Genomic DNA, 15219 nt, shown 5'->3' with positions numbered 1-15219 from the left:
CTTCTCCCAATTCGCATACTTCCATCCTTCGTATAAGTGACAATGAATCAGAAGAGTTTCATAGCAATATTGAACAACATACAGTCAACTACAACACCATTAGATACATCCACCATACAGTCAACTACAACACCATTAGATAACAGCAATACAATAGATTATAATTTTCTACGTGTCATTGATTCATCATCATCATTTTCCATTTTTTTAGCATATGTAAAAACGTATCTGACGTAATCTTACCTCGCTCTTTGAGTAAAAAAATCCATTCAAATGAAACAAAGGGAAAAGAAATAAGAAAACAAACACTCACATATGAATCTTCATTACATAACTGTATGTACTCCTCGAGGTATAATTACTCAGACACGTTACAGCGTACCTTCTTCGTTCCCTGATGGCTGATGTTGATCGTTGACGTTTATAATGAAAGAATTTCGTCAACGGCGCCATCTGGATCCTTGTTGAAAAATTAAAATAGCCGCAACAGCACCATTAAGCTCATCACCCAGAGTAGCTTTTGTTGCTGAGTCGTGGAGGAATTATTATCATCAACGACATAAACTTTACCAGTTCCGGTAATGTTCTTCATGTGGTCCAGGCATTCGAACTCGCAACATCGCTCTCCAACACGGAATTTCTTGCATGTCTGTAGTAAAAAGAAATCAATGTCATTCCGACATATATATCCACCGAAAATGCGCTCTTGTAGACAAACGCTCGATTCGCGTCATAGCTTTTAAAGCTTGTCGCATCTCAATCCGTTGGAAAAAGTTTTTCCTGTAGCATATTTTATTTTTACGAACCAACAAGGTCTTTGTTTATTTCCTTCTGCTTTTGCTCCAATTTCCCCATTGTTTTTTCAAGGATAGTATTTCAGAGCCACTAGTCAAGTTTATTGTAACAATAAACGTACGTTTCGGAAACATTTTGTGCTGTGAAACAGAATACACTAAAGTTTGAAGGTCACATCGATTTTCGAAAGTTTATAAATGGAGGTGTATGACAGTATCACCAGCTGTTGCTGTCCAAGTAACTCCAACATCGAAATACTACAACGATTCCAATCGAAAACGCTAAGAGCCTTAATAGACGCACCTTGGTATGTTACCAACGAAACCATCCATCGCGACCTCAAGATACCTACAGTCAAAGAGGAAATAGCAAAATATAGCGACAGATATAGCAAAAGAGTCAACAAACACCGAAACCCCCTAATCACTGGACTACTCGATACGACGGACCAGATTCGATTTCTTTTTACTACAGACATGCAAAAAATTTCGTCTTGGAAAGCGATGTTGCGAGTTCGAATGCCTGGATCACATGAAGAACATTACCGGAACTGGTAAAGTTTATGTCGTTGATGATAATAATTCCTCCACGACTCAGCAACAAAAGCTACTCTGGGTGATGAGCTTAATGGTGCTGTTGCGGCTAGTTTAATTTTTCAACAGGGATCCAGATGGCGCCGTTGACGAAATTCTTTCACTATAAACGTCAACGATCAACATCAGCCATCAGGGAACGAAGAAGGTACGCTGTAACGTGTCTGAGTAATTATACCTCGAGGAGTACATACAGTTATGTAATGAAGATTCGTATGTGAGTGTTTGTTTTCTTATTTCTTTTCCCTTTGTTTCATTTGAATGGATTTTTGTACTCAAAGAGCGAGGTAAGATTACGTCAGATACGTTTTTACATATGCTAAAAAAATGGAAAATGATGATGATGAATCAATGACACGTAGAAAATAATAATCTATTGTATTGCTGTTATCTAATGGTGTTGTAGTTGACTGTATGGTGGATGTATCTAATGGTGCTGTAGTTGACTGTATGTTGTTCAATATTGCTATGAAGCTCTTCTGATTTATTGTCACTTATACGAAGGATGGAAGTATACGAAATTGATAAAATTATTAATAATATTTACGAAGAGAAAGTAAACTGTTGGATATATGACAAAATAATTCTATTTTAAATAAGAGACTGGTCAGCGTGGTTATTTAGTTTACAAAATCAAACGAATTTAATGAATGTAATGGTAAGGAAGTAACTATAAGTGGCTGTTAAACTATTTTTATGCTTGAAAAGTAATTCGCAAAGTAATGTAAAGCAGTACTACTGAGTTGTACATAACCTCTTTCAGAATTTGTTCTTAACCTCTTGCTTCATAGCTTCCTTAATTATACTCTTCAAACTTATTGACTACTTCGATGTTGTTACGAACAGAAACTGATAAAATATTAATCTTAAATATAGATTGAAATGAAAGCTTGTCACGTAAATGTGTGTGTGTGTGTGTGTGTGTGTGTGTGTGTGTGTGTGTGTGTGTGTGTGTGTGTGTGTGTGTGTGTGTGTGTGTGTGTGTGTGTGTGTGATTGTGTGTGTGTGTGTGTGTGTGTGTGTGTGTGTGTGTGTGTGTGTGTGTGTGTGTGTGTGTGTGTGTGTGTGTGTACTGCTTACTCAAACTATGGATCACATAACCTATACAAAAAAAAAAAAAAAAAAAATTATTGTACACTATAAAGCAAGAGGTTAAATCTTTAATCTGTTAAGAATTAAATTTTTTATTGTAACTGCGAAAATTATAAAAGTACCAAGCGAAGCAAGTACGGAATATAGGGATATAGGAAGCGATGGGGAACAGCAAGTAACTCCAACATCGAAATACTACAACGATTCCAATCGAAAACGCTAAGAGCCTTAATAGACGCACCTTGGTATGTTACCAACGAAACCATCCATCGCGACCTCAAGATACCTACAGTCAAAGAGGAAATAGCAAAATATAGCGACAGATATAGCAAAAGAGTCAAGAAACACCGAAACCCCCTAATCACTGGACTACTCGATACGACGGACCAGATTCGCAGGCTGAAGAGGCACTACCCGCTAGACCTAAACGTTAGATTCATTTAATTATCCAAATTAAGCTAATGCACTTACTTATAATACTTATAAATTATACCTATCTATAATAAGTATTAACTTATTGTAAATAAACAGCCATGTCACTGCGCCACGCCAGAAAAATTACTGAAAATTCTCAACGCGAGAATTGATTGTAATTCCAACAAATAAATAAAAAAAAAAAAAAGCTGTTGCTGTCCCCAAGCGCCAAAATACGTTCTGACTACTATTTTATGTATCTCACAGAAGTATGTCTTCATTCATCATCTCCCATGCCATCCACCAACGTGTTCTTAACATGTTATCTCCTAGTAAAATATTGATATTGAGTCAGATATCCAACTGAATAATCTTTTCGGTGTCTACTATAAGACATTTAAAACCAAGGCTCGTACACACGTGTGCTTATACGTCAGATGTAATACTTAACACGAAACCTGCTTATATTAATATTAAATTTATGCATAGTAGGATGTTCGACCTTTGTAAAAATGAAATTATAATACATACAGTTTCACCGTGGAAAAGTGAATCTTTCTAGCATGTCCACGCAAATGCAGCGGAGGGGAGGACTGTGCATGCACCAAACAACTTTACGTTCGTAATTTTTCACACAAATGTACAACTGTAGGGAAATAATTATCTCTGATTTTTCGGATGTTAGGAATCGACAATATCGCATAACGGAATGCTGTGTTCTACGTATTCTATTTTTGTTACGAAAGTGGTACAAACGAAGTCCACGTAAGAATAGTACAACAAAATCGGTTGAGGTTAGGTTATCGTGCAGATATCGCGGCTTTTGCATTGGAAATCACGCAACTGCCAGTCTCGTCGTTCCTTGTAAACGAAAGAAAGGTATTGTAATCGGTCGGAATTAACATAAAACTCGTCGCATGCGACCATATGGCCTGAATGTTGAATAAACGAGAGTAGAGCGCGAGCTATGTGATTCTAACCGTTTAGGCGGAAACTAATGATTGTAACCAGAGCCGAGATATATGCCAATATTACTTTGCTCGACAAAGCGTATAAGATGAGGAGAGAATCGCGATAAGGTAGAACAAGAGACAGATATTCTCTACGTAAAGCAAGTCTGTCAACTAGATTGAAATCCTATAGCTATAACTACAGTGAATCCATATTCTGGCGAATTGTCTTTTCACAAATGAAGCTTCTGAAGAACGGAATTGATACAATAACTACTGTTCATTCATAACTACTGTTGTAAGAATCTATATATTTGTCTATCTATATCTATATATATCGATCTATATATATTTGTCAGAATGTCATTTTATCAAAAAACCCATCCTCTGTAATCATAGTTTAACGAAGCATAATTAATAGAAGAGGTAGAGCGTTAAGTGGAGATGATTTAATCACAGTTAAGTAGATAAATCTCTATATTAGTCTCTTTAATTAAAATGTCCTACGTTTTATTTGCGTCATTTTTTTTCTTCATCCAATTTAAAATGTTTAAATAACAATAGCCTATACAATATAATTTTATGTAAAAAAATTGATTATACCATGTTTATTACAGATATTTAACATTTTTGTGTACATACAAAATTTAGATTATACCTCGCTTGAGAACAAAAATTCTATTTGTTTTCCTAACATGTACTAATAATTATTGATCAAACTAGAAAAAGCTGGAGGAGATTACTTAGGAAGATTACTTAGCATCTTATATTCCTGGCAAGAGAAAATGAAAAATTCGTTTCTTCTCTTTGCTTCCCTGTTCCTTCTTTCCTCCTTTTTCCCTTTTTACATCGCGTTGTTTTACATCGCAATTTACATTTATTTGTAAAGTTTGAATCTTCTCGATATTGAAGATGTTGAAGCTGCAAGTATGTATTTCATTTTAATCCATTCGAGACCGAGATTTAATTGTAAGACGATACCTAGGTGTCGGTACGATCTGAATGTTTAGTTAGAATGATTCTGTGTTTTACTCTCTCCAGGGTATCCTTTTCATACTTTGATTTTAAATCGATGACAATCTTAAATAGTATGCCTCATATTTTTAAAATATAAAATTATATACTATGTTATTCTATAATGTATTATGTACAGTCATATATATATATATATAATAATTCTATATTGAAAAAAATATGAAATTAACATGATATATACATTACTACATAAGTTATATATAAAATATGTATACTATACCCTTGCCTACTGACTGATATGAATTTCTTTCGGTCTCGAATGCGTTAAAAGAGAGCGCAAAGAAGGCGAAATTACTTATTGTAATTAGTAAAACGACCTGAGAGGCAGACAGATACAAGAAAGAAGGAATATTATATTAGCGGCATTATCATGTTTTTGCTCTCTTTAAGTCTTTCATCGAGACAGACAATCTACAGGTATTAATCGACCAATTTCTCCAAGCTGATAACTTCGAATTGATGTTTCTATATAAGAAGTGTTATGTGTTAATCTGTCTAAATGTTTAAAAGGTGTTATAAATTAAATGTTGTTAAACGATACGTAATTGCCTTTTGATCGTAAATTTTACTATCAAGGGGTCTTTTATGTATGCGTAATCATTGTGAATTATAACAATTTATGTGATCGATATTAAAGGTGTTTAAAAGCATGTAGTTTTTTTCTATATTACTATTCTCCTATATTATTATCCTATATTATTATAGCATTCCTATATTATTATAATATCCAATTACATGTTGATACACAAGATATACAGATTATTATTTATAACGTTTTGGTTTTCTTAATTGAGTCATTCATTTAGTACAAATGATAAGAAATTAGTAATAATTCACAAAAAAAGGATATCGTAGTAGAAATATTATAAAAAAACATTTTCTGTTTTAGTGTAGAGTTACTCCTTCTTACAGACAGTGTCGTACAAATCTGTACGTCTCTGAGAAAATGTAGGTATCTGAGCCCTTACTTCCTCAACAACTTTTAGATCTGATAGAAAAAAGAAACATACGAAGTAATAAGTAATGCTTACTAATAAATTCAACAAATACAGAGGAAGATGGCTAAATCGATAAATTAACGAGACTAAAAATTAATTACATCATGGATCTCTCGCTTTTAATTTTAAGCTGTAAATTACCGATATCGGTGACTGCCATATTCTCTTGAGTTTCCAAATCGTAAAGAATCTTTCCCCAGGGATTGGTCAACTGTGTATGTCCCCATGCGACGTAACTTGCTTAAGGAACACGAGCCGGTGATATGCAGGCAACGTATAATTGATTATCATTCGCTCTGAAACGCTGAAGTAATGACCAGTGCAGTGGTCCAGTGGTCATATTGAATGCCGCTGGATATATCAGCATTTGGCAACCTAACCCAGAGAAGCAGGAAATATGAAGCCACCGAATACCAATTAACTTCGTAGTTGCACGGTTCACATTCCATCATTTCTGAATATGCGAGGACAGTCCTCTTATTGTGCTTTTAATTCTTTTATTTGTTTCATTTTCAGCAAATATACTGGTTTTTTAAATTAAGCTTCTTTTTATACAGAGTTACAGATTATATTAATTTTATATAGAATATATTTAAGAAAGATATTTAATTTTTTGCTAGTTAAGTATTGATCGATTAAGTTACTGTACCTTTGTTCCGATAAATGCGTGCCATTTCCTCGAATCTAATATCATAGCAAATGCCAATACCTATTTTGCAGCCCTTCACATCGAACGTCGTTAGGGAGTTACCAGGACTGAGTGAATCACTCTCTCGAAAAGTAATCTTATTAGGAATGTCGATGTCGAATAGATGTACCTAATAACATAAAAATGTAGTCGCTAATTCTATTGCTGCAACTTTTGTAATTTAATATCAAAGTTACCAACTCCTAAACTTTAATTATTTTTTATTTAATAACTGACAGCGTTTTTATCACTTTCTTTTATTAAAAAATCCTATCATTTAATAATGTTTAAAAAGGAGAAAAAATAAGTATAATAATATTTTAAGTATGTGAAAAATTTATACAACACAAACACATTACAACAAAAATGGGCGTTTCCCGTATCATAACGTATTTTATAAACCGTAAATTATAGAATTGGTTATAGTATACGTATGTACATATGTATATTCCTAAATTATTCCTAGATAGAGTCACTTTCTTCGCCCCAATATTTTCAAATTCAAAGCCATAAAGGAATATATTACTTACCTTTCGGTGTTTTGCTATCAAAGTTCCATCGGGACCCCAAATAGTACAGGTATTGTACAATTTATCGCCCCCTATTTCAGGCATCGTACCACCAACTACATAGATGTTGTTTTCTTTAGCTGCGTTCGATGAAGCAACGCTCGTTTCACCATCAGGAATACTCTCGGCGTATTTTGGAAAGTACTCTGCATTGCAATATTTCAATTAATGAAAAATAACTGTCTTTTGTTCCAACCATAAATTAAATTGAAATGTTTGTCAGTTTTTTATTTTTTAAATTATTAAAATAACTAAGTTTTATATTTCGACTTAATTAAATATGCAATTACTTAGCTAATAGTATATATAATAAATTGTTTCTACAGGTTCAAAATGAAAAATGAATATTTAGAAATATTTAATTACGACAATGCTATTTGTGTTAGCATCAGTGGCTTGTTACTCAACGACTTTGCTAGTACTTTTTCAAACATAAAGTTAGTTTTCAATTAACACTTATACTAGAGGCGGAATTATAAATGCAAAATAATTGATAATACTAATTTATAAGTACCTAATTATTAGTATCTTAAAAAATATATTTATACAAAAATCACGATAATCATGAAAATGGGGAAATCCTATATTCTCGAATCAATTCACAATTTATTTTGCATATTAATTAGATTCCGCGCTCATCAGTACGTACTCACTGGCGACATCGAGAAAATTCCTGTATCGGCAATTCCTCGTACGACCAGAGGATCGGAAATATCAAAGGATATTATGGCGCAGCGCGAGTGGAGAAACAGAAACATATGAGCTTAACACCGTAATACTCTTATCATAGAAATAGAAGCAGTCCTCAATTCCCGCCCGCTAACTCCTATCTCCACCGATCCAAATGATCTCCTAGCCCTCACTCCCGGACATTTCCTCATTGGCGATTCATTAATGTGCTTACGTGATCGAGATTTCAGGGACATTCCATCGAACCGACTCTCCAAATGGCAGCATATCCAACAGCTTAAACAACATTTTTGGAACCGCTGGCATAAGGAGTATTTGAACGAGCTAACCAACCGCAATAAATGGAGCAAGGGTGGACACAGCATCCAAAAGGGCACAATCGTCATCCTCAGAGAGGACAACGTTCCCTCCATGCATTGGCCTCTGGGCCGAGTTATCAAGATTCATCCAGGCGCCGATGGTGTCATCCGGACAGCTACAGTTCAGACGGCAAAGAGCATTTTGGATCGGGGCGTCAAAAGGCTTGTCCCACTGCCAATTCAACCCGATCTCGAGAAACCCGAACAACTAGCCACCGAGACGAAATAAGATGGGAACTTCAACCACACCTCCCTAGTTTGATCGGTACCCTCTCAACGGGGGGAGAATGTTACGCCATGCGGCTTACCATAGGTCATATTCTTAACTATCGATCGCGGCACTATAATGTCGCAGACGGATCGTCGTGTCTGCCCGGCAAACAAACATTGTAGTGGCAAGCGCATGGTTCATTAAGCAGGGCGACTTCCAGAAACGTCGACTCGTGGCCCGTATTTTACCTCGCGTAAAAGAATGTGGCGTGATCCGAACGTAGTGGGGGTCGCCTTCCAGAAAAAACGAAAAAAATCGAAAGGCGTTCAGAACTTTTCGAGATGTCGAACCGTCAACACATGTGGTATGTCGCGCATTACTTATCAACCAAAACGCAGTTACATTTTTTTTGTTCCATTTATATCTTTCTAGTTAATAAGTTGTTGAAATAAACATTAATTTATTTGTGTTAATTCTGTGGAATTTCGTTGAACTACCCTTATTATCATAATCGAAATAAGGGGATCGATCAGTTCGTGGCGTCGATTATTTAATCGTAATGGGAACTTACAACTCTCGTTGACGTGCTATCTCGCGATCGCGTCTCTCCGCGAACGGTCGAAACAAAATGATTCACTAAAAACTGTCCTGAATTCCTAAGAATTTATTTACCGAAAAACTGACAAAGTGTTTATTTAAAAAATGAGGTTGAAGGTAGTCCTTTTCTTTCATTTCATTCATTTTCATTTTCTTTCTTAAGTATGGCTAACACAATATCTAATCAATTAAAATTTTATATTTTCACGTGAAAAGTTTCTTTAGATAATTATTATCAACATGATGACTCACTCTTACGGATTAATACGTGTCTGTAGGGCAATCCGGTGGACTTGATCGGCTTTTTACTTCGAAAGTTGAGTAATCGGTGTCGCTTTCTTACGCATCTTTGAACTGTATAAATGTTTTAAAATTGTTTGATCCAGAATGTACCACACCGAACAATCAAGAAGGCAGGTGCCTTGACTACAGAAAATGTAAACCTCTGCAAGAAATATGGCAGATACAGTACCGTACAGCCACCGATTTTTATAGACGATCAGTGTGCAGATACCAGGGCAATGTTACGATCGTTTGCTGTCCGAACGATCCAAACAAAGAGAAGAGAGAAATTTTAATAAAAACTGTGTATAAGTATAAGGCTTTGCGACCACCATACTGTGGTTTTAGCAACGTCTCTCATACCAGGGTGGTCGATGGTAAACCAGCTGAACTTGGTACGTTTTATGTCTTTCTTTCCGATTAATAATAAGCCATTTACTGCAAAGAATGAACTTTAAAGGCATTAAACAGCACATCAATGTACATTTCAATTAGACTAAATAATAATGCTATGATTTTATCGGTAGTAACTTTACTTATTAACTTGAATTATTTCTTTCTTTTACTTCATGTTAGGAAGAGTATCTTTTTGCTTGAAATAAAAAATTGATATAGGAGTAATAATATGGATAGAGATCAAAAACTGTTAGGGCAGAAATTACACGTTTGAACTTTATAGTTCAGTATAGTTCAAATAGAAATTATATAGAATTATTTAATAATTTGTATTCCACTGGAATAAAAATTTAATTTCTGTCTTTATCAAATCTCTATTTCAGAGTATTTGTACGTATGTACTTATCGTCTGCTGTATGATCGAATATCGAATAGGTAATAATCGTTGTTACCCGTTATGTGAGAAAAAATTATGTATATTCACAACTATGACTATTGCATTTTAGGCGCTTGGCCATGGATCGCTGCATTAGGTTTTCGTAATCCCCGAAACCCAGACAAACCACTATGGAAGTGCGGAGGTTCCCTGATATCGGCTAGGCATGTTTTGACCGCAGCACATTGTGCACATATGGATGGAATAGAAAACATACACAATCATAATATTGTCATTCTTAGATTGGTGGAGGAGGTGCCATTTTCGAGTAAGTCCTCAAATATATATATATATATATATATATATATATATATATATATATATATATATATATATATATATATATATATATATATATATATATATATATATATATATATATATATATATATATATATATATATATATATATATATATATGCTATTGAGTATTACTGAAGTATCATATCCTGAAATTTCTTACTGTACACATATATTGTGTCATAAAGCGTGTATAATTCTTTCTCATACTTTTGGTCATTCGTTTCCTGCATTTTCATTTATTTTTTTATTTTTCAGGGTACGTATATCCCATTTGTACGAAAGAGCCCCTACGAAAGAGCAACTTCGTCGGCTATAACCCCCTTGTTGCTGGATGGGGAGCATTAAGATATAGTAAGTGATATCAATTTTATAATAAAATTAAATAGTTCCAGTCTTAAATATCTTTCTTATTTTCTTCGTAGGACGACCACGACGTAATGCATTAATGGAAGTACAAATGCCAGTGATTAAGAACGCCGAATGCAAAATAGCTTATTCCAAATTTCCTAATGCACCTGATATCACTGATGGTATAATATGCGCCGAACATGCTCAGGGTGGAGAGGATTCTTGTACGGTAATTAAGTTACAGAGTTACTACAAACTATACGGTATCTGAAGACACGTCGATTCGAATTAACATCAAATCGACGTCTTAAACATTAAAAATAATAGATAAACACAATTTAATAGTTTTGCCCACTTCTCACACCTCGTTATGGTATTTAATCTAATTTCCTTCTAATCTTAGTTTTGCTCAAAATACATATAACATGTACGTTATAAATTGGAGTATTTCAATACACAAATCAATAGAAGATTATTACTGTATATAAGTATAATTTCAATACAATTCGATCGATATATTTCAGTATCTTTGATTAAAAATTTAACGATCCTTTCAGGCTGACCGCGGCGGACCACTGCTGATACAACATGAATTAACCTCGTATTTAATAGGTATTGTGTCTTATGCTTATAAGTGCGGCACAGCTGGGTATCCCAGCGTTTACACTAGGGTCACATCGTACCTTGACTTCATTCTCCAAGCGATGCAATAATATGATATTACTGTTCCATAAATATCATTGTGTAAAAAACGTAAAGTTGGATTTTCTTATTGTGGAGATAAGAAACAGCTCAAATTTACATTGTTTTGTACGTTACAAATTATAGGCTTAAAATGTACGAAATGTAACTTTGAAACGACACTAATTTTTTACGCACGATAAACCTCCACGACTTAGGTATGTAAAGATGATAAACGTGTATTAATTCTATTAATTTGGTAATAATAAACCAACTTTCTGAGAAGTTCTGTAAATTTCGTTTCTGTTGTATCAAGAGAATAATGGAATATTCCACTTAGATCGTATACTTCTTGTACGTACGTACAAAATTTTCCGGCTAATCTAAAACACTTCATAAGATAGAGAGCTTCTGGAAATTCGGACACAGAGAGTGCATAAAATACAAGATAAGTCTCGTGTCTTTCAAAATTATTTTTTATTCGCTAAAAACGTCCTGTGTACTCATGCAATCACATGCAACCTCGAAACTTCACTTATTTTTTATCACTTTCCAATTCAATACACAGTTTCAGCATTTTTGACTATATGTAAGAGAAATTTCCATTCAGCCAAAGGTGTACTTACAGATTATAGATTCCTATACGACTCTCAGTAAAAATTTATCCGCACTCCAGATAGTTAAAACTTCTGTCGACCGTATTGATCCATCTGCACTCTTCGTATGACGTCAATATCTGTTCAGTGCTGCTGCGCAGGTTTCTTTGTGTTACGTCAATTCGTTTGTGACCGTTGCGCGAGTAATGGCGCTTTGCAATGGTGATTTGCAGGAAAACAGTGCAGGATGCTGTGATTCGTTTCTTGTGGTCGGAGGTTATGTTTGATGCCTATATTTATCAAAGATTTAATGCACATTATGGAGAAAGTGTTTTGTCACGAAGTGTGTTTGAATGGGCACAAAAGTTCAAAGAAGATCGCACGAGTGTTATGAAAAAACAGCTGGACGCCCGTCCACATCCACGATGACAACATTGAACGTGCTCATGAACTTATGCTCTATGGAATAGACGAGTGACACTGGATAATGTGGCAAATCATTTGCAAATCAGCCACGGCTCTGCTTATGCAATAGTGCACGACAGATTTGGATTTTAAAAAGTTTGTGCGAGATGGATGCCGAAAAAGCTGATGAAAAGGTGAAGACGACGATGCATTCGTGGTTCGCAGCTCAGCCCAAAACATTTTTTAATGAGAAAATACAAAGGTCCTTCGGCAAATGGACAAAGTGTATACAGAAATCGAGTGATTATGTCAAAAAATGATGTATGTCTTTTTTGACAATTGCTTAAAATAAATTCTACACCGACAGAGCGGGTAACTTTTTACTCACCCTCGTAAGACACTTAAATTTCCAATCTATTATGATGAATAAAAGAGCTTATACTATTAAATCTAATTGTATTTTGTTGCATGAGAGTACACGTGTATGTGATGTACATTACCTTTATATCCCCTTGAACGCTTCAATATTGCGCATATATACTATATTTTGTACAGCTTCTATAAAATTTCGTATGTTTGTTTAGGCTGTTAATCTAGAGGCTGGAGTACAAAGAAGTGGCACAATGATGTGGGCTGATGACATTTATAATTATCAAGGAATCACCCCTACATTCGCTCAGGTATATATCGTTGACTATAACGTATTTAACATATATGATTGTTAGAATATTAATAATTAATTTTTAATTCTATCAGAATTTTAATGAAACTGTCCCTTGGGAAGGAAGAACTGATACCTTGATATCACGGTTTGTACATCCTATATATACGACAAATTTTAGAACATTATATAACGAAGAACCAGATCGTCGTGGCCATGTGATGTGAATAAAAGGACTTGAATTTGATGATATTTTTATAATGTTAGATAACATAACTAAGTATCTTCACAGTAAGATAGGATGACATGGTTTACATGATCTTAATGTTGTTCACTCGAGTGATGATATTATAAGGAAAAGCGTAATATCACAGGTAGGATGATTCATAATTTAGAACTACTAACTCATGTATGTATTAAAAATTAAAGAAATATATTAAATTTTATAGGATATTTATGTTTAGTAACCAGTAATTCAGAGATTGGTATTCATGGTTACTATAACGAGGCTGTAGAAACGCACCCTTTCTTCTTTGCAAATGGTCCTGTATTTATGTCTAAGCCGAAACTGGAACCTCTGAATAATTTAGATTTATTCTTGTTATTTTCTAAAATACTTATCTACAGTATACCATAAGGAATGATACCATATCGCACCTAATCAAGTGCCTTAAGAAACATCAACAGGATATCACAGTAAGTAATCCCTTATCGACAGATATGTAAGTAAAAGTTATGTGTCATTGTTATACACAATTATGTGTTAGTGTTATACACAGTTATTTATCATTTTCTATTAATTCAGTTGTAGCCACTACAATATCTATGACACTGGTAGTAATTATAAGAACAATAATGATGTTCTATAAGAGGAAATGATGATTAGGAACAAAAACTTACAGGTAAGTCAAAGTATATGTTATTTGCCATTTGAAAAGAAAGTTACTAACTTGGAATTTTTTGATAAATAATAATTGTGCAAAATATATTGGATTTCAAATTTGTCAAAAATTGATATTTAAGAAGCATTGTAATAATATAACATTAATATTTTGATTTTTCAGAAGATATCATGCGGTGGATGGATAATATGCAAAAAATATTAAGCAGTATATGAATTTTCCTATTGCGTAGAGATAACAAAATGAATTTTAAAAAATGTCGACACGGTAATAAGAAATAGCATCATGACAAAGAATATATAAAGACAGTTTCATTTTTTATAAATAAAAATTTGTTGTTCCAGATTTTGAAATACAGTGAAACGTTTAATTAGTATCTTAATATCTTTAAATAATTATTATTTTAGAATCAATTGTAATTGTATCATACGTACTTTTGAATTCGTGCAAGAACATATGTAATTTTGAAGTAGTTATTATTAGGAAACTGTTAGACGCGAACAGTATGCGAAAAGTTAGTATGCAGTGTAATAATTATCAATCAAAACACAAGAATTAAATTCTTGAGGAAAAAATTTCCGGAATTTCTTATTTACATGATTATAGAGAAATCCATAATAAAAAGGAGCTGCTTTCTAATACTTCGCTTCCTTGTAATGCCTACGTTAACAATAACGAGGTTCGACTTTTTGTTTTTAGAGGGATACTGGAAAATTTGAAAGTACAGTACCATTGGGAAGAAAATCACGATATTGAAAACGATATTTGCAAGTAAATTTCCAAAAAATCTGTTTTCAAATTTTCGCTTTCTATTTCACATTAAAAGAAAGGGAGGGCTGCCTTCTTTTTCTGCAAGACAAAACAAACATTCTGAATCTCGTATCAATGAATGATGTCAATAAGTTATTTTTCTTTTCAGATTGAACAATATTCCAGATTTATTCATAATTTCATACTACGCGAAGAATAGACTTTCATAGGTATATAAAGGAAATATTAAGTATAGGAAAACTCTTTTTCGTTGTAGGTGACATATGCTTCACGGTTGAACACATGTATTTTTGAACACATATAAATGAAAAAGTACTCTTATGGAGAAAAAGAATTGATACCTTCGATTGACATTAGATAATGTATATAAACTTATGAACAATCACTATCACTATCAGTTTGTATTTTAGGTGCACACGCAGATTTGTTGGAGTTCTTATAAAATGT

General features: G+C 33.8%; 1 protein-coding gene and 2 long non-coding RNA genes across 5 annotated transcripts; 2 read left to right on the top strand and 1 right to left on the bottom strand.

The window, feature by feature from the left end:
- Positions 1–4422: 4422 nt before the first annotated feature.
- On the bottom strand, positions 4423–6721 carry LOC126865883 (uncharacterized). Its single transcript, XR_007689708.1, has 3 exons — positions 6527–6721; positions 6019–6252; positions 4423–5867 (listed from the first exon to the last, which is right to left on the bottom strand). It is a non-coding gene; the product is annotated as an uncharacterized LOC126865883 (long non-coding RNA).
- A 1129-nt stretch (positions 6722–7850) lies between these two features.
- Positions 7851–12807, top strand: LOC126865526 (venom serine protease Bi-VSP-like). Of its 3 annotated transcripts, none has more exons than XM_050618162.1 (6): positions 7851–8758; positions 10176–10373; positions 10664–10759; positions 10831–10985; positions 11314–11655; positions 12267–12807. In XM_050618162.1, the coding sequence occupies exons 1-5, from the start codon at positions 8656–8658 to the stop codon at positions 11467–11469; spliced, it is 708 nt and encodes a 235-aa protein (XP_050474119.1). In that variant the 5' UTR covers positions 7851–8655; the 3' UTR covers positions 11470–11655; positions 12267–12807. The 3 variants fall into 3 exon arrangements, with proteins under 3 accessions (XP_050474119.1, XP_050474110.1, XP_050474128.1); XM_050618153.1 differs by lacking the exon at positions 12267–12807 and adding an exon at positions 12066–12260; XM_050618171.1 differs by lacking the exons at positions 7851–8758; positions 12267–12807 and adding exons at positions 9263–10104; positions 12066–12260.
- A 1015-nt stretch (positions 12808–13822) lies between these two features.
- LOC126865955 (uncharacterized) lies at positions 13823–14354 on the top strand. The gene is made up of 2 exons (XR_007689738.1): positions 13823–14001; positions 14164–14354. It is a non-coding gene; the product is annotated as an uncharacterized LOC126865955 (long non-coding RNA).
- The last annotated feature ends 865 nt before the right edge of the window (positions 14355–15219 follow it).

This window comes from Bombus huntii, chromosome 1 (genome assembly GCF_024542735.1).
Source record: "Bombus huntii isolate Logan2020A chromosome 1, iyBomHunt1.1, whole genome shotgun sequence".
NCBI lineage: Eukaryota > Metazoa > Arthropoda > Insecta > Hymenoptera > Apidae > Bombus > Bombus huntii.
This window is presented reverse-complemented; position numbering and strand designations above follow the sequence as displayed.